Source organism: Lepisosteus platostomus, chromosome 4, assembly GCF_059453375.1.
Source record: "Lepisosteus platostomus isolate fLepPlt1 chromosome 4, fLepPlt1.hap1, whole genome shotgun sequence".
Lineage (NCBI taxonomy): Eukaryota > Metazoa > Chordata > Actinopteri > Semionotiformes > Lepisosteidae > Lepisosteus > Lepisosteus platostomus.
In genome coordinates this window covers 46,137,756-46,158,201 of record NC_142614.1, presented here as the reverse complement: position 1 = coordinate 46,158,201, position 20,446 = coordinate 46,137,756, and the positions used below count along the sequence as shown (strand labels likewise).

General features: G+C 36.2%; 1 protein-coding gene across 1 annotated transcript; it reads right to left on the bottom strand.

Moving 5' to 3' along the window:
• Positions 1-5,779: 5,779 nt before the first annotated feature.
• crhbp (corticotropin releasing hormone binding protein) lies at positions 5,780-17,885 on the bottom strand. The gene is made up of 7 exons (XM_088629627.1): positions 17,730-17,885; positions 17,286-17,379; positions 16,102-16,259; positions 13,130-13,340; positions 9,443-9,591; positions 8,207-8,324; positions 5,780-6,559 (listed from the first exon to the last, which is right to left on the bottom strand). Exons 1-7 carry the CDS (start codon positions 17,808-17,810, stop codon positions 6,405-6,407), a joined length of 966 nt encoding a protein of 321 aa, XP_088485753.1. The 5' UTR covers positions 17,811-17,885; the 3' UTR covers positions 5,780-6,404.
• Between the last annotated feature and the right edge of the window lie 2,561 nt (positions 17,886-20,446).

Sequence of the window (20,446 nt, the reverse complement as noted above, 5' to 3'; positions counted from 1 at the left end):
TGTGCTTTTTAGAACTTTCCAGTAGACACCTTATATTTGTGAGAAGACTGGATTTTTGGAATGAGAAAGTACAGTGTGGTAAAAAAATAAGTACACCCCCACAAGATTTTAGGGTTTGACATATTTAGATACAGTAGTCCTCACCAAGCCCTCATAGTAAATAAACACAAACACAAAAATTTTACTTTGTCATAATTTCTTTTATAAAATCAGCATTCAAGCATTCAATATCTTTGTGTGAAAAAGTGCACTCTTAAGTGCACTCTTAATTCTACTATCTCAATTAAGAGGGTATGTAGGATCTGGTTCACCAAAACTTGCAAATTAGTTGATTATAAGGAAGTGACCCCTCCTATATTGTATATAAAACACAGTGAGAATTAGTCTCTCAAACATAACACCATTAGTGATGCTGTGTTACACACTCATTATCAATTCGCTGCATCTAAAAGTGGACAGTATTTGTGAATTCTGATTGTAGATCCTCTTTCAATTGTTACAACAGGGTCATGTTCTTTGTGTAACATGCAAGGGTGATCAATGTGCCATGATTAGTTAATCATGTACAATGACATTTACAGGTAAAAAAATATTAATGAAGTTTGTAATGACAGTCCTGGAGGGATGGCAACAATCAGGTTCAATCAGCCTCAACTGTCAGTAATTAGCAATCTCTCCTGATGTCGCTTCCTCTCCCAAAACACTATAAATACTGTACCATACGTGATCCCCTTCTCTCCCTCGTGTACATCTTTTGCATCCCACACCCACCCCATCTCCACCTCTGCAGGTCACTCTGCATGGGGGTCCCAGCCTCCTCGTCCTCTGGCCAGGACGTCAGCCCCCAGCCTTGCAGGTTAAGCCAAATTTTCACCAAACGCCCCATAAGCCTTTCAGGACACTTTATTCTTGGGTGTTGCTATTCCTAGTGAATTGATTATGAGTGAGTTTTCTGAGAATATTCACAAAAAGCATATTATAGCTGAACTTATTTTTAGAATCAATTTTTCTTTGAAAGTTTTGCTATTTTTGCGGAGAAATTGAATACCTTCAAAATATCAGGCTGTTTGTGAAGTCTCTGGAGAATTATTTTTCTTTCAATGAAGCTAAATAAAAGAACACAAAACGACAGGCTTGCTGAGGCCTCAGGTTCGGTCGGGTGCTGAGCAGGTCAGACTGTATTGCATCTTTTCCTACAGGTCAAATTAAAATCAGGGCCTAAAAACAACAGCAGTTGAAAACACATTAAGTTTCCATTTGCTGTGTTTGTCATTAGCCAGGAAATGAACATTCAGAAATATTTACTGTTAAACAGCAAACTGTATCCATTTAGGCAATTTAACCACTTAGCCCTGCATGTACACAGTAATTGCACTTTCAGATTTATTAACTCTTGCATTGTAGTTCTGTTGGATTATCATGTCTTTCTTAGATCCCAGTAGGGCATTTTATATCTTCTGTGGAAGAAATAAGGTTATTCCAGTCATGTTTTTTTTTACCACAAGCCCTTCCTTTAAAAAAAATAAGCTGGCATTTAAACTGCTACTAAAATTTAGACTGAGGTTGAAGTTTGGCTCCAAGGGTGCCATTCATGAGAGGCATTTCGTTATTCATCATGCATTTGACTTACTGATTATTACTGACAACACAATCACAGCATTATTTTCACAGCATTTACTTGTCATATCTGTTCTTTGGCATGTTATAGTCTGTTATATTATTCCATTTATTTTTTAACAAACACATTTTCTGTTTTAATAAAAAGCATATTGTTATGAATACTTTAATCTCAAAAGCCTTTATATTATAAGAAAGGAGATAATTCTAATGTTTCTACCATTGGGTCACTATCCTGAAACATAAATAAACATAGTGCTACTGTATGGTCTTGTATAAACCCTAAAAGGATTTACTTGGATTTACAATTGTGCATTTGTTTTCTGAAGATAATGGAAAGTCCTTTTTATTTTCAGCCGGTCCAACCTGATAATAAGTCCTTTTGTTTATTTTCTTATCATGAGTTTTGGTCCTTTTCAAGGAATCTTCATTAAAATATAAATTATATAGTACTAAAAGATTCATAAAACAAAGTACTTCATGGCATAAAACAGAACTTGTGCTTACGATGTCCAAAACCTGCTTCCATCTTCCAATCTCTGGCAAATTCATGTTTTTTTATGTTGCTGGTACTGGGATAGAATTATTATTACACTTTCAGTGCCTTGACCAAGCAGTGCAGGATCTGATCACAATGCCAAGAGAATCTTCTCTGGTTCAGTTTCTCATAACCCACAATACGAATAATAATCCCCATCTATGAATTGGCTTCATTACTTTGTTTTCCTCCCCATTGATGGCTGATGTGTGGTGAGCGTTCTGGCGCACTATGGCTGCCGTCGCATCATCCAGGTAGGGCTGCACATTGGTGGTGGTGGAGAGGAGTCCCCATTACCTGTAAAGCGCTTTGAGTGTAGTGTCCAGAAAAGCGCTCTATAATTTAAGCAATTATTATTATTATTATTATTATTATTATTATTATTATTATTATTATACACCTCAAGGCAAAGATTAACATAATGGACATGCAGGTTTCCAAATCAAATGGATTTTATGGTTACGCTAGTATGTAGATCTGATGAGTAAGCTGATCCTTCTTTATCCCGCCAACATATTTGACACATTTCCTCACTTTTTCCCTTCAACCATTCTTCATGCTTTGTCTGAAACACTTCCTTGACACACCTCAACCTCTTCTCCTGCTTTTGCACTTCTTTGACTATCATGATTATGTCTGTGCTCTGTGTTATTTCTAAGAAGTGAGACGGGGCCCGAAAGCTCCTCATCTATGCAATATATTTACTGTGTAATCTCTCTGATATAGAGGGCCACCTTGTCATCTTCCACACTCTTTCACTGTCCACTTCTCAGTCAGTACGCTGTTGCTTCCGTAACACTTTTATGGAGTTTTTAATGACATTTCAGGAGGAATGAAGGCAGCCGGGCTCATTTGACACAGCTGTTGCAATTCCCACTAATTCTGACGTAAGCAACCGGTCTCCATATATACTAAACATCACCCTCTCTTCTTCCTCATTCGTTTTTTGCATCCCTCCTCTACCCCCTCTCCACCTTTACATCTGCCAATTGGTCGCATGGGGGTCCTATCGTCCCCGTCCAACGGCCAGGAGGTGCTGTCATTCCTCATGAAATCCTGATTCGTCTGTGGTCAAGCCTAAAATGGTCGAATGCTTGTAGATGACAGGAAGAAGTCAGATATGCTAGATAGATAAGACTTTATTGATCCCGAAGGGAAATTGATGATACAACACCTGGAGATGAGGATGGCTGCAGCAGGTTTCCTTTTCCTTTTCCATAAAAAGACACTCAACTATGCCAACCTGAAACTCCTTTGTTGTTAATGTTTGTAAATGATGCTTCTCACCTGATTCTTTAAGGTTCACTACGAAGTTGCAAACATTTTTTTTAAATATAGAGGGCTGAAATGACATTGCTGCAATCATTCAGTTTATCATGGTTGAGTAATACACTACCCTAACAGTACTGGGTATGTTACTGTGACTATTCTTGACTCAGAATGTTTTGTTCAGATCGTCACATTTACCTCATTCAGTGACATTCAGTGACAGGTGTTGATTGCTCAGACACAGAATCCAAACTGTACAATTTAGCTGTTGTTAATTCTTTTGAACTTACCAGCACTATTTTAGGCAGCATGGTCCTTTCAGCCGGTTTCTGCTCAGCATGAGTAAAACGTCTGGTGGCAAATGACTGCTACTTAAATTTCATTTCAAACAGCGAAACGCAGTGCACCTCTATGGAGTTTCGATTGAATCTCTAATAGGAACTCAGGTCTTTACAAGCCAACAGCTTTTGTGCGATGAAAAGCTCATGCGTTTGATTTATTGGAGCTGAAATGCAGTAAACAAAGATTAATTCATGTAAAATACTGTAATTGCACAAGGGTGTTGAGGAGATAATAATCCAGCCTCTTTCATTTGTGTTAATCATAACCTTATACTTCTACCTCATAGTGTGCCAGATGACCTTTGATTTAACATTGGAGTGTTGTAAGCAGTAATGAGAGGCAAAGAAATATTATTACCTTGGCCTTTTACTTAATTTGAGTGTAATGTTTGCAGTTGCAGTTGAGGAGTCAATATATTCTAACAAGTTGGTTCTGAAAATTGAAATGTAATCACACCTTAATGTTTCTCATTAATACTTTCTTTAAAAAAACAGGCAATGGTGAAACAAAATTGCGCTCTACTCCTAGAAAACATCACATTGTATTCAAGTCGTCTTTGGTCTCTTACAAACAATGGACAAGCATTCACTTTCAAGCAACCTGATTGAAAAGACTTAATAAATCCTATGTTTGTATTACCTGCATGTTATTCACTGTATAAAACCTTGGTAAAAGTGAAAACGTTTAGGATAGAGTGGTCAAATCTATCTGTCTGAAAGCTATACATTAGATAATGAATATCGTTATGTCTTGTCATTGCTCAAAATAATTTGTAAAGCTTCAATTCTCCAAAGCTGGATACAGTAGATTTTATAGGTTTCTTTAAATCATTACATGCTCCCTGTAAATAGAGAGAAATCGGTCCACTTAATGGAATTTTTGGTTGAACTACTGTACATAGTCCAGAGCTTAGCTAGAGAAAGGCAGGTCAGGCCTTGAGTTCAAAGACTGCTAAGTCAAATATGTTATGCCACTAAGTGACTATACCCAGACACTCAAGGATTGAGTGAGGAATAGTGATATTAATAAGAAAAAGAAATCCCCTTAGAGCAATATCATATTAGAGCAAGTGTCAGTGGAATGAGTCAGTATTATTGGAAATCCTTTTGCCTGGTTTTCCAAAAATAAACATAGATGATCACTGCTTATTGCCCCAAACCTCATGTTCACGTTAATTTCCCATTTGTACACATTTTATTAAGACAAAAACAGATAAATTTAACTGTTTCATCGTTACCGTTTGTTCGATTCAATTGCAATCTGAATTGAAACATATTGTTAGCTTAAAAAGGTTTAGAGACATGTCCTGCTTTCCAGGTTTGTGTTTAGTTGTGTTAGTAAGATTTTTATGTGTGTAAGGGTGTGTAGGAGCTGCGTTGAAAGGATTTAGGGGTGGCTTTTATCATGCAGAGAAGTGAAATAGGTTAGAATGTCCAGATGCCCATCTTTACATAACATAGGAACAAATTACTGAATAGTTTGTTCCATCTATTTAGTTCTACAGAATGTTATTCATCCTACAGAATGGTGCTTAAAAAACTAAGGCTTAAAAATGATTTATAGTGATATTTGTTTTGAACTATTCGAGTTAAATCATTTTCGTTACTATATGTAAAGTGTAGATCAAAGTGTCTTGCAAGTCAGGAGATTTAATTATTTGATTAATAAACAGATTGTGCATTATTAAATATTTAATCACTCACTATATCTGTGAAACTGTCATAAAATTTCAATGAAAAAATAGTTTGTGTGGGTTTCCTCTGGGTGCTCCAGTTTCCTCCCACAGCCCATGGTCATACTGGTAAGTTAATTAGCTTGTAGTGTGAGTGTTTGTGTCTGTTTGCCCCGCATTGGACTGGAGTCCTGTCCAAGGTGTACCCTGCCTTGTGTCTGCTGCTTGCCAAGTGTAGGCTATGGTTTCCCCTCTTGATCTGGTCCTGGATAAAGAGATTTAGAAAATGAACGGATGGATGATTCTTTGAAGTGAAAAGGAAAAAACGACAAATCAGGTGATTAAGAGAATGCTTTATCATGCAATTTGGTTTTATTAAAAACAAGTTTGATACAAATAAATAGAGGTAAACAATAAACAATATTTTTTTACATAATGTATTTAACATTTGCTTCCTTTTTGTATTGTAAACTCAATATGTATGCTTCAGTTTTCTCTTCTCTTTATGGAGTCCATGTTTTACAAAAAATAAAAGTAAATAATAAATAAAAGTGAAATAGTTTCTCCTGGAATATTGGCATTTTCAGGAACAAAACGTCTCAGAGTAATGTTATTTCTGTATGTTATTACGGCAAATGAGTTGTATCTATCCATAGGAGTAAAAATTATACTGTGCTGGTGCACACAAAGACAAAAATATGTTTTATTGAACTTATATTGGTAAGAGTTTAACACAGTTCTAAATGAAAGCCAAAAACTTTAAAATGAATCAAATCGGAGCTAAAGTAAAAATAAATGGGTTTGTGAAATGCACTGTAAAATAGAATAAAGAAATGCTCCTTGAAACAGCACATTTTTAAGACCGCTCAGTTAAAGATATATAGCGCAATCATGACAAATGTCAGTCATTTAAAGATTTGGCTTTCTGTAAGAATATATTTTGTTGGTTTAGGCAGAAGAAGGATCTCATTCCATATAGCAGAAATCCTCAATGTTATTTCCCCTTATTTTCTCCAGCTCCTGACGGTCCAGCAGTCGGTAGTTAAATGCCACACGATTGACAAATTTCCCACTGGATACCATCCTCACAACAGTGTTGTCACATCCAATCTTCATTTGCGCTACAGATACAAACACGCAGGGTTGGAAGGTTAGGGTTAAAGACTGTGTTTGGAGTTTCTGACATTGCTCTTAAATGGTTCAACTCTCACTTCGCCGGGTTTGATTTTTTATTTCAGGCTTTGACCCTCAGGTGCAAAATAATGTAAAAACATCATTCCTCCATCTTATGCAGTAAATAGTGCCAGACTATGCCCTGTGTTGTCTCTGACTGTAGCAGAAAAGCTGGCCAACAAGTGTGTCTTTTTCAGGATTGATTACTGTAATGCCCTGCTCCCTGGGGTATCTCAATCTTCTACGCTGTTGTGTGCTGGGGCAGCAGCATCATGACAAGAGATGCAACTAGGCTCAATAAACTTATCAAGAAGGCTGGCACTGTGTTGGGGATGAGCCTTGACCCCCTGGAGGTGGTGGCTGAGAGGAGAATGCTGACCAAGCTCACAACCATCATGAACAACACCTCTCATCTGCTTCATGGGACTGTTACTGGGCAGTGGAGCACTTTTAGCAGCAGACTGCTCCAGCTACAGTGTTCAAGGGAACCTTTCCGCAGGTCTTTCCTCCCGGAGGCTGTCAGGGTGTATAATGCTGCCCTAGGCTAGGACTGTTAGCCCTTCATTTGCTCGTCTATGGACAGCATGTTGCTCCATTGTACTTTTTGGACAATCAATCTGTATAAACCTATGCAGATTTTGCACATATTTTATTGTTCTTACAGTGACTATAATCATCATATTTTGCACACACCTATGTATTTATGTATTTATTTTATATTTATTTTGTATAATTTTTCGTCTATTCTGATGTCTGTTTTTGCCTGTCTTGGGCTGGACTGCTGTAACACATCAATTTCCCTTTGGGATCAATAAAGTCTTATCTATCTATCTATCTATCTATCTATCTATCAATTCACTCTAAACAGACTTCAGTATGTCCAGAATTCAGCAGCCAGGATCCTGACCTGGTCACATGCAAGTGATCACATCACTCCTGTCCTGGAGTCCTTGTGCTGGTGTCCTATCAGATTTTGTGTCGACTTCAAAATCCTCATGCTCACCTATATGGCTCTAATTGTTTGGCACCTCAGTACCCATCTGACTTAGTATATCCCTACTCCCCACCTCTCACAATCTTAATTGATCTGATTCTGGTCTCCTGTTTGTCCGCCAAGCTCGCTTACACTGTATGGGCACTTCTCTTGAAATGCCCCAAAGCTCTAGAATTCTATCCCCAAGGACTTCAGAGAGCACATTCAAATCCAGACTCAAAACTTTCTCATTCAGAAAAGCTTTTATGTAATTGGTGTCTGTGTCTGCTCTTTGCAACTTCTACTACATTTCTAATCCCTTGTAATTTTGTTTCTTTGGTACGGTTTTCTTTTGTTCTAACCATTTTTTAAAACAATAGATGGACAATGGACAATAGATGGCACTGTTCATGACACTTGGCTTGCCTGGATTCAGAGGTACTCTTTAGCCAATGCTTAGAAATTACTTTACTGCTGACTGTCATCTCCCGTTTTCTCCCTGACACAAGGCAAGCTAAGGGGTCCAGGATCCTGCATTTCCCAAACTCACCCAACTGCATTTGCGGTATCTCGAGATTGGCACCTGCGAGGCCATTTCCCAGTGTGAAAGATCCACACTTACCAGGCCCATTAAAGGAATAGCAAAGGTCCGCCACAGGAAGCATCTTCGATGTGTCGACACCATTGCCTCCCAGGAGCTCCACAAAGTCCCCTGCTCCCCCGCAGCCTGTCACCGCTCTCTGAAACACAGGGCGAGAAACTGTAAGGTATCAGAGATCCAGAAGAGCAGCTTCAGGAAGAGTGCTAGCTCCCCTTAGCAAACCTTTACACAGGGAGCATGGAATACACAGCCCAGGGAGCAAAAAGCTTCTTGAGTGTACAAGCTGACAGTAACTGGAATTAAAAGATGGCACCGTCTCCCATTTACAGTAGTGTAGGTGTTTACTCCATTGAATAAGATAAGAAAAGATAGGAAATGTTATTGTCCCCTAGGAAAGGATTTTTATGAACACACTGTGCTTCTGTATATCTGAATACATCACAAAACAAATCTCTTGCACGCATAACTCATCACAAAAAACATCATGACATATCACACAATTTGTTACAGCATAAAATGTTTATACTACCCAAACTGTATTTACCTTAGCCATTTATTTGTATTAACTGCATTAACAGATTAGAGATACAAATATTCATTTGTTCCATTCTATCTATCGATTTGGGAGCCCTAAAATGTTTTCCAGAGGAAAGATACTGATACTCAGAATTAAGAATATTAAAAGGATCTGATATGATCTTACACCTATGACCCAGCAAAGCTTGCAAACTAATACTCTGATGTCATAATCATGTACCCAGTGAAACCAGTGTAGCACTTTTTCATCATGTTTCACTACAATGTCAGGAGGTCTCTCTAAACAAAGGGTTTACATGCTCATAATCAATGTCAGTGTTGTGAGTAGCTCACAATAAAGGAATTCTTTTTGATAGGCAAATATCAGTTATACTATATATTGTTTTTGAATTATGTGGGTAATGATACAGTATGTCTGATTTTTGAGTCCAGCAAATAAATAGCTGTTGACAACACCAGAAAAATTAAACTTAGCCTAAACATATTCTTCAGAGGTCTCAGTATTTAATAAAAACATCTGACATACAGTACACAATACTCAATAAAAGTTTTTTTCACTAGCATTATGGGTAAAAATAAAAAAAACATCTGCTGCCATTTTAAAAATAAAAGTCAACGACCTACAGTACAATTGCAATACTACTTCAACACTGTTTCTTTCTTTGACACTTCAGTTGTGTTGGTCTTATTACAACCCAAAATATTCCCACTGATCCTCACCTTCACTTGAAAATCATTGTAGTGCCCCAAAGTAAGCTCAGCTATTTGGATTTCCACAGGATATATGATGGAGAAGCTGCAATTCCTGTGCTGATGTGGGGTTATCATTGTGAAACTGCCCTCTGGGGTTTGGGAAATGACATTGCATGCTGTTGGAAGAGAAATACAGAAAAAAGTTGGACATCCTACAGTACATTGAACTTGTTAGATCAGTTCGAATAGAGGAAGCAAAAGGATACCACTAAAAGATAACTACTAGGTGGCTCTGGCAGATTTTAGTACTTTACTATAAGGAAGTCTTGATGTTGATCAGTTGAGACCAATTATTAAAGCAATGCAGATGGTAGTATTGGTTAAGAAGAGTAAATCTGCCACTCTAATAGGCAAACTAGAGCAGTGGTTCCTGGGTATCCAGTGTGGTGGCAGATTGTTCTGCCTAAATACATGCATTTTCAATTGATTTCCATTTATTATCTGATGCATAGTTTGGAAATTACTTTCAGCTCTTAAAACAATGAATGCCATTTGTAGCTGGTATGAAACCTGTACTAATTTGCAGAACTAACCTCATTCAGATGAGTTGTGTGAAACGGATGGACTTAAGCAGAAAGATATAACAGTATTGGATAAATTGTTATTCCCAACTGTGTCTGTACATCATCAATTGACCACTTAATAAGAGATTTTTAGTCAGAAATAAGGACAATTACATAATAATTCTGTAAATAGCTGGTAACTACCCTTGAAGGAGGGAATTTTTGGAACGCAAGTAAATGAGGTCAAGTTATCAATAATTGCTGGATATTTTGAGTTTAACTGGAACAAATTCCAACAGTCATAATGATTCCCCCAACGCCAGGAATGGGAACCACGGAGCTAGAGAAAGGAGGCACTAATACATTTTTCCCTTTTTCCACTACTTTTTCCATGTGCCTCATTCCCACACTGCACTACTTCCACACCATAGTAATTGCCAGATATAAGTTTGTATTAATTTGTTACCTATTTGTGTGGACAAGGAACAATTTTGTCTTAATAAGCAGTTGTCATGTCAGTAATCATGGAAAATTGGTATAATGTAAATCAGTTGCAGGGCTTTTAAATGACTTGATAGAGACATGGGCATTACATTCAAAACACTTTAGTGCTTAAATTTCCACAGGAAAGAGTTTGGGGTTGAATAATTTCGTCTACAAAATTGTATCATGAAAGCTCAATTCTAGAACTCCCAGGGGCAATAAGACATCCATTTCAATATGGCAGTAGAAGTTTAATCTGAATGTTTGAATATCAGGCCCTGGGATATGCAGAACTCTGCTGTTTTCTGCAAGTTGAAGAATTTCCAGATCAAAGTATACTGTACCTTGAAACAGTCTCAAAAAAGTAATTGCCTCTTTTGTAAAGTCTACAATAAATCCTAAAAATAATTAATCAATGACAGGAATGGAATTATATCAAAGTTGGATGGTTAGCCAGTGAAAACCTGTACTGCTTCATAAAATGAAAAATCCATAAGACTGGTCAAGATTATAATCTGGGTAATAAAATATCCATATTTTATATATGTGTCTAAAGTACTTTACACTTTTCTAATGTTTTTGTTACACACAAAATGTGAGCTACTTGACTTGAAAGATCATTGGTAGCATTGGAATATAGGGTTATATTGAGATTTAATGTTTCCTAAATTACATAGTTCATGTCTATGCTAAGACATACCATACAAATATCCAACACAAAGCCAGTAACAGAATGCATCCATCCAACACATTCACACACCAACCTAAACACACACCAGTAATTAAATAAATAACAGTAGGTCCTGATAGATATCAATGAGCCATGCATAAATGTCAAAATTAAAAGGTACAGCACAGTTACAAAAGCAAAAGTTGGTAGTGGTTATCTTGACAGTCCTAAGTCGCGTAGCAGAGGGAAGAAAGGTAAACAGTGGTTGGGCAGGGTGGGGTGGGGTTAACAGACACAGTGACGTAAAGATCTGGAGAAGACTGGTTCTAAATGTACTGTACATGATTTGCAATCATCCAACACACTTACCCACTCTTTCTTTTCCATTTTCTCTGCCATTGTTCTCTTGAGCTCACTGAGGGTATGTATCTGTATTTGTCCAATTTTTCCTCAACAGAAAAAACCCGTATTCGAGTTCCATTCTGCTAATACTGGATTACTGCTAAACTGTTACTACATAATGGAGCATTCAGGGAAAAAAATCAACTAGCATCCCCTGACCCCTATCTAAATTGATTATATTTTGTTACATATTAATGTACTTGATGGATGTTAACTAAGATAGCAATTGAATTGGGACTTGGTGATCTGGTACCAGTCCATCAGGATAATTGTGTTACCAAAGACAATTATATCCTACCCCTAGAATTGCAGTAGTAGCAATTCTACTATTATTATCATCACCATCAAGACAGCTTTCCTTTGCTTGTATACAAAGTGCAAAATGCATATATCTCTATATAAAATACATACTTGTAATTCAGTGAGCAGCTTTCTTAGCTGCAATGTATAATGATTGTGAATTTCATTTCTGTACATTATTATATACAGTATATATAGTCCTGCAAATCATTACTAAGATCATCCAAGGCTATTACTAGGCTTTTGAGTACAGTACAGTAGTTTCTGTAAATGCATATATATAAATATCCTAGCAACCATCTGATTGCGTCAGTTACTAATGGTGTAATCACAGTTGACCCACTTAATATTGTTGGGTATGACATATGCTTTCTTTCATAACTCAATTTAGTCATTAAAATGTGTAGTTATCAGCTGTATAATATCTGACTTTCTTCTATTTGTACATTATAACTCGACAGGCGTAGCAATTTGGAGGGGGTTTTATGTATAACTATGGGGGAGGAAGCAAATTAATAGTAATACAGCTTGAGTAAAGGACTAGTATGTGCCTTGCAGTGAAGACTGCAGACGCACATGAATTAACTCCAGCAGTAATAGTATGTGAGGTCACTGGTGAAATCATTGTTTACAATGAGTGTTGTTTTCATATCCTTTAGCAAATGTTATACTGTATACAGTATATGCATTCCAAAACATTGAATAAAGACCCTGTATCATTATAGTAAAAAAACTACAGGAATAATTTTAGTGACCGTGTTGATGGCAATTGTTAAAAAATAAGTCAAAGATCCAGTATACATACTGTATGCATGTATATTTTTCTCATATAAAAGTGTGTTTGGAAGCTGAAAAAACATAATTTGTTATCTCACGGGCATTTGGCAATAACATACACCCTTTCCCTGTCTATTAGTCTATAAACTAATAGTTGTACTGTATTAAAAGGCTTTGGGAGAAAAGACCTTTCTTAACAGATCTGATATTCTCTTTGTGAAAAAACAATTTGTATCCACAACAAGCAACAATAAACTCTTAAGCATTAGGGGAAGGTGGCCTCACTCTCATTTTGTAGAATAAAACTATTGAACACTGTAACTGTAAACTTGAAATACTCTAACCAGATTAGTCTAGCTGCCCATTTTATTGAGTAAAGTGTGATTCTTATTTCTTTTCAGCACTGTGCTTTGCTCCTGCTCTTGAACAGAAGCAGGGAAAGGTTTCCTGGAATCCCTTGAACAACTTGGTAGCAGCTCAAATCGCTATTGACAGGCTCACATGGACAGGGGGACTTACGGAAAGGGTTGTTGATCTTCTTAATGGTGATGGTGAATCCGTTCCCTGCTGTGCGCATTCGGAAAAAGAGCATTGCCACATTCTGTGACGATCGGACAACTCTCCTCATGCTGCCAGTTTCACAGTAGTCTACATATCGTTCGTAGAGAGGGAGGGGGTGATCCACAGAGCTAGGAAATTTTTCTCCTTTCAATATCCATCCATCAAACGCCTGCAAAGAGGAAACTAGATTTAATCATGCAGTCATAATCGGTGGGTGTGTTCGGTGTCATCTGTGTATTGTTGCCTGTTATGAATTGTTGCACAAACCATTGCAATGTATAGTTTCCCTGATGTAATTTTGACACATAATGAAGGAATTGGGTTTTTTAAACAGCTTTTCATAATATCACAGTGCTGTTGAAAGTTGAAAACTGCATTTAACTTTTCTCTGTCACTTTTAACTTTAGACCACATATACACGATGCTGGTTTTGACTGATGATGTTACGGAGTATTTTTAAACCGGAACATACAAAAGCATACTCATTTTACTCATCTTTATGAGTCCAACAAGTGAAATAAATTATAGTACTGCTCACAACATGTTATCACTGTATAATTTAAAATTAAAAGGATGCTCAAACTAGGATCACACAGATTTCAGTGACAGAGTGTGGAGCTGCAATTAAAGCAAATAAAAAACATGACTGTGGGTTCATTGCTGTGTATTGGCAAGTTTAGGCAAGTTAGATTGGACCATGGCAATGGAAAACTGATAAAATAAGATAAAAGACAAGGAAGAGGGTAAAGAGGCCTGATTCATCTGGGTCTTTTTTGATAATAGAGTATAAACAAGACATTTTTGTTTACTTTGTTCTCATATTTGCTCCATTGTGCTCATTTATGTGATATTTATTTAAAGAATGTAAAGTCTGGAAACTTATATTATTGTTTTCCCTACTGCAGCCTACAAAGATTCATCTGTTTTATTTTATGGCATTCCCAAAGGATAAAATATACAGTAATATCAAAAACATATTGATAAAACACATTTTTGTTGTTGGAAGGGAAAATTATGCAGAACATAAAGAAATTAAATTAAAAAATCACTAAGAATTTTAGTATTTGCTTGATTGAATATTGTCTATTCGACATTAAATTCCTAACTAAAGAAAAACACATTAAAAAGCTTTATAAAGTTTACAATTTAGCCATTCTACCCTCGTTCTCACAGTGCTCTTTCTTTTAAATTCAAATGCATTGAACTTCTGTTTAAAATGGTATCGCACTCAGCTTGATTGGAAGACTAGCTTTCCTCTGAGAAAAGTAATTCTGCAAAAGATGGAGAGCAGATGTGAACGTCTCCCATTACATGTGCTTTAAAGGCAGAACATTATTGTGAAATAAGGACTATATTTTTACTAATCAATTTTAATTAGTTGTAATAGATTAAGTAATTTCTAAACACTAGAATTTTTGTCATGCATCTAGCATGTTCAAGGAAATGTATGGTATATAAAACTATCATGCTTTAGTGACTCAGTACCTTTGTAAAGAATTGTTGTTTCAAGTAAAGAGTAATATGATGTTGTTGTATATAAATATGCCCAATTAATACTTTTGAGGCAGTGTTATCATTAACTAGAAATATAAATGATTCAGTCTGGTACATAAAAGCACACAGTAAGTCTCTTCAGTCTTTGTATAGGTCTCTTACACCTGCAAATATTATACAGTGTTAATTATAAAAACTCTGCATTTCAGTTCTATACCTGCCTAGTTAATTGAGACCAATTTATGTTGTTAGATCCAGATTTGTGCTGAATTAGAAATGCCAAGCGAGATGCTAAAGTTATGGTAGTTCCTATATTATTATACAGCTGTTAAACAGTCCTAATTGCACCATACTGTACCTGTAAAGGTGAATGACACAGACCTACAGTAAGTGTGTTGTTAAGAAGCACAATACTTGTCATGTAAGAGCCACATGGGAAAAAGAGGTGATCCAATGTATTCCTTCAGTCCATGCATTTTCTATTGTATCTAATACGGGGTCATAGGTGAGCTGGAGCCTATCCCAGAAAAAACAAGGACAAGGCAGCCATCAAATGTATTAGCACTGCCAAAATTAATAGAATGAACAGGAGGATTTGGTGAAATCAATGGAACACATTGATTGGCATATGTTCACTTTTTCCTTATTTTCAGCTCTCAATCCTTTACAGCTACAGTATGATGAAGAACAGAGGTACCTTGCCTGGTGTTAGGAATAGTTATTTAATAGTATAAATTTGTAGTAAATATAAGATACATACAGAAAATAATTCAATGTATTTGCTTCTAATTTGTCATAATTTATTAACTTACATAAAAAATGATTATTTAAAATATGAGAAAGTTTAAACCATACTGTATGAACAACTGCAACAATGTTTATTGTATTAATACAATTTTTAGCAATGCTTGCATCAGCTACCTACAGTAGAACCTGCAGACCATAGACAAATTAACATATTATGCAAATTTGAAATTCTAACTATAGATATATGTTAAACCTTTTTCAGAACAGAATGGCCATGGAGATATAAACTTTGAAATTGCTACAAAATCATAAAACAATTTTAAAAATGCCAAACAGTTTGATAGTTATCTTATCAATGGGGGATTTTTATAAAACTTCAGATTAAAACTCCATTACCAGTGTTTGTTGAGAGAAAAGGCTAATGTTCCATGTTCCTCTTCTTACTAGATATTGTAAAACTATAAGGTCAATGGGGGGAAAGGGTTTATTTTCTGTACATAATTGTTGATTCACAGTTCCTTGCCAATATGCCATGAATAGAGATTCACAGTAATTGTAGCTTCACAGGTCCTTGTCAATGTGTGGTGAATACAGTATAGACTTAATTGTTGCTTCACAGGTCCTTGTCAATCTGCTGTGAATACAGGAATAAAAGACATGAACATTTCTTCAGCAGGATGATGGATTACCTTAATGAAGTCACCTCCACTGCAGTCTATGTTGACAGAATTGTATTCAATGCTGATAATCTCATGGGGTTCTCCAATGAAGAAGGCTGCACAGTTAAGTTGTGGATGATCGGCTGTGAATGTAAATTGTCCCTCCATGGCCAGCATGTCTATACACCCTGAAAAGAAATAAAATGCTGTCATCGGGAGGTGGTACCAGAACCGTATTTACTGCATTGAATAGCGGTGACTTTATTTTATGTGCAGCTTCAGTAGCTGCTGAGCTCATGGGTGCCATTCTTGTAGATCGCAGGAGCCTCAGAATTGGTTTTAAGACGAACCAAAGAACTCCTTTCTTAGAAATGACTGGAAGTCTCTGGGTGGTTCTCTGTACAAAATTTAAAATACATTTCATGCTACTTTCAAAGCCAATCATGATAAAAAAGGTTCATGCATTAAATCTTGGCATAACATAAGCTTTTTATGCTAGCATTTTTAAATGTATATTGATAAGATAAACAATAAAGGATCATAGCTACAGTGTACTATTTTTGAATATGTATATACAGTATAGTATTGGAACCAATTGCATTTGTTGCATTTTAAATGTCTCTCAGCATAGATTTCTAATCTGATGTCATTTCTGTATATTACCATGGAAGGAAAAGCAGGATATCAGGTTTACAAACAGAGCAAGTAAGAAATAATAATCATCATTTTACAAATCTATCATTGTATATCCTGTCACTCTATCCGTCATTAAATTTTATTTTCATTTATTATTTATGGTTAAGTTTACATTTTTTATTTAAGGTACCCCCTGATGCACTATTATCATACTCATGGCAAAAAAAGAAAGAATACAAATTTAGATTAGGATTAATCTAAGTCTGTATGGTTTAACTGTATCATTTGATTAACTATCATCTATCTAATGTCAATAAATATTATATTTATTTTTCATATCTTACATTATGTCGTAATTCCAAACATAAATGTCAAAATGATTGACATGATTTCACAAAACAATTGAAAAAAAATTAAAACAATTGTTATGTGTTTTCCAAATAAGCCTTTCTATTAATGAATCCTACTTACAAATAGATGAAAAGGAGTGTATCTGTCCTTTTTTAAAAAGTTGGTACTTTCTTACTGGAAGAACCTGAGACATACGATATTACAGTATAATATTCAAGTTCACTTACTTAGCGGTCGGCGATACACAAATTCTTCAGATAATTCTCTTTTGATTTCTGAATTAAGTAGCGAAAATACTGCTTCTGGGGTAATGTCATTGTCCTGAAGGCACAGAAGCACAAAACAGTTTAATGTTATTTGAACATTTTTTAAATCAAACCATTTCTGTTACATAAATTGTCAGGTCAATTTAAACTGTGCGGGCAAGTGCGCATATGAAACACACACACAAAAAAAAACTTTAGAAATGTAACAGAATTTTTTCTTAAAAGAAGCCAGTAACATAAATAACACCGTTATTACCAGCACGATGCGATGTCTGTTCAAGGCTAAAAGTTCACGTCTTAGCCGCTTGATAACTCCCCACCAGGTAGATCCAATCTATATTTTAATGTCAAATTCTAAGAAAATCACGGTGAATGTAAGAAAGAAGAGCGAACTGTTAAACTCACCTCCAGGTATCTGCTTTCTCCCTTGAGAGCTGACAGACAGATCAAGAAGAAGTACAACTGCACTCTGAAAGCCACAGACATCGCAGCTCTCCTGACAGCACTTAAGGAATGAAAATACTGATACTATAGCCAGAACGCCCCTTTTATAGAAAGCGGAGCTTTGTTTCATGTAACGCTCCGGTACAGATCAATTGATAAGAATTCTATTGCCATAGGCTAACCTGTCTAACTGCCAGAATTACGTTATCGTGACGAGGACCGAATCCAATAACTGCCCCGATGTTAAAAAGTATCTGGCAAATTAAATAGCCTGTCTATTCCAAGTCCTCATCAGTGGTCTGTCAACCACAATAAAATTAAATACACCGTAAATAAATGCATACTTTCTAATAGATAAACGATTGGAAACCATTCGTTTCAGATGTCATCTTAAATAATGTATTGTTAACTTTAATATGGCTATTACCTTAATAGTAATGAATTCATTGCTTCATTTAGTTACGTAGCAGACCTCCGCTTTAGAAGTTCTTCGAACTGAAAACAATTGAAATTATGTTTTCTTACATTAGTATTGAAGGAACGCTGTAATGATCGCTTTGGGATAACATATTTTTAATTAAAATATTAACCTATTCGGAAAGCTAATAAACCATTGTTGAAACAAGATGCACAGGAAAATACTTCACGAAATACTTGACTCATCATTGTGGCTTGTTTGATACCAGGTACAGTATGTTACTCTTCACACTTTTATTAGTCTTCCTCAGAATGATTTATTTAGAAATGAATTTTCCAGCAGTTATTGCAATCTGTGTGTATAGTTTAGGTACATTATCAAGCATCCTACAGTACAAGTGTAAGGCACAAACTCAACTGCAAATAGGAACCTTTTCAGTTGCCTTAATACAAATATGTTCTTTGATTAAAATGAAAGAGCTACAAGCATCACCTATTGAGAGAAGAAATGTCAGCGCACGGAGAGCTGATATTTACTGGTAGCACCATAGTTATTCATCCCACCCTCTAGCTTAAGGACCTATATCCGTAGTTCTTCAGTAACAATCATTGGTAATTATCTAATTATTCTAATAAAAAAACATTAATTTGAGTTAACATAAACTGTAAATAAACTAAATAAATGTGTGAACTATTTAAATCACCCGTGTCGTGTCAGTACGGCATAACTCTGTAAGAACGCAGGAGATTTCCGAACATTCGTAAAATGCGTTTTTCTTTGGGGCATATTTTCTCTTACGTTCTAAGGAGTCACGGGTAGAAAATGTCCATTTAAATCAAATTGCACACATTGAAGTGCCAGCTTATATATTTGCATTAAAACCAGGAGTTTTACAATGGTGATGATTTTCACCCCTGCCCTGCTTGCTGTGAACACCAGTGTTAATCGTCTGTGACAGGCAGAGCCATCAAATGCAGATTTTATCTTCCTTTGCTATTTCCAACAGACTCTACTACAGACATTCTTCTGTCTCATCAGCTATCATAGATGTGAATCTTGACATTGCTCTTCTGAATCAATTGTGTATACAGTACCACACACAGCCTGTTGATGTAAGAAGAAGCCATTTAACCTACTGTACCAGCATGATTTTGGACTGTGGAAGGAAACTGGAGCACACAGAGGACACCCACAGAAACACAGAGAGAACAAACAGAATCCACTCAGAAGGCAACCCAGGTCAGGAATTGAACCAGAGCCCCAGTGAATTTTGACTGCTCTTTGAAGCCAGCCAGCTGCCACTAGAAACTGTTTCTCTTGAAATTTAAATAATAATAAATACTTGTAATTACAAATAAAAATAGTTCATTACAACAATACAAATTTGCTGTTCTTCTCTATTGTTCTGAGGTTCCAAATATTTGTGTTTTTAAAACAAAAACTGTACAGTATTAGATTCCTAAGGTATAAAGCTGTGTGCCCATACGATTTACAATGAAATGCTTCTGCAGCTTGTGCATTTCAATGTAGTTTAGTTTGTTTTCTGTCCTAAAGAATATATTGTTATACAGTATACGGTACTGTATATACTAACTATATATACTGTGATATATAATAAGATCACAAATGGAAACAAAGTCAATTTCTGTCCAGAAAAGGAATTTCTTAAACAGGTTAATTTGTCTGAATCTCTGCAGTCTTGAACAGAAGAGACCACAAAGGGTTCTTTGATTATTACTAGTATAGAAACCAAAAGATTCGAGCCTGAAGTGTCCGTTCATCAAGACAACCTTTATTGTATGCATACAATGAGCAATGCATTGGAGGCTTATTGTTGTACTGCTCAGAGGGAATATGGCTCTACACAGCTTATACAGTATATACTTTTCTCTACCCCCTCACCCCCCACCCCTCCTGTCTTTGGGGTACTTACTCAAGCAAGAAACTCAAGGGCTCAGAGTGCAATTAAAACATTCCTTTCTTAACCGGGAGGTTGGTACAGAAGATGGAAGTTTAGTACAGAGAGGGAGAAGCACCTGTGCTAAAGAAAGCATGAAGGTTAACAAGTGGATTCAGCAGGATTTCACAGCTCCTACCTCTATATAAGTACAGAGTAACATACAGATTCTGCTAGTGGACTCCATCACTAGCAAAAAAAGCAACCTAGTGGTAACCTTTAGAATGTTCTTATGACTGGAAATTGTGTCCAGAAAATTACTCTTGTTACAGGCTGAGGGACTGTAGGTGGAGGTCTCTATGA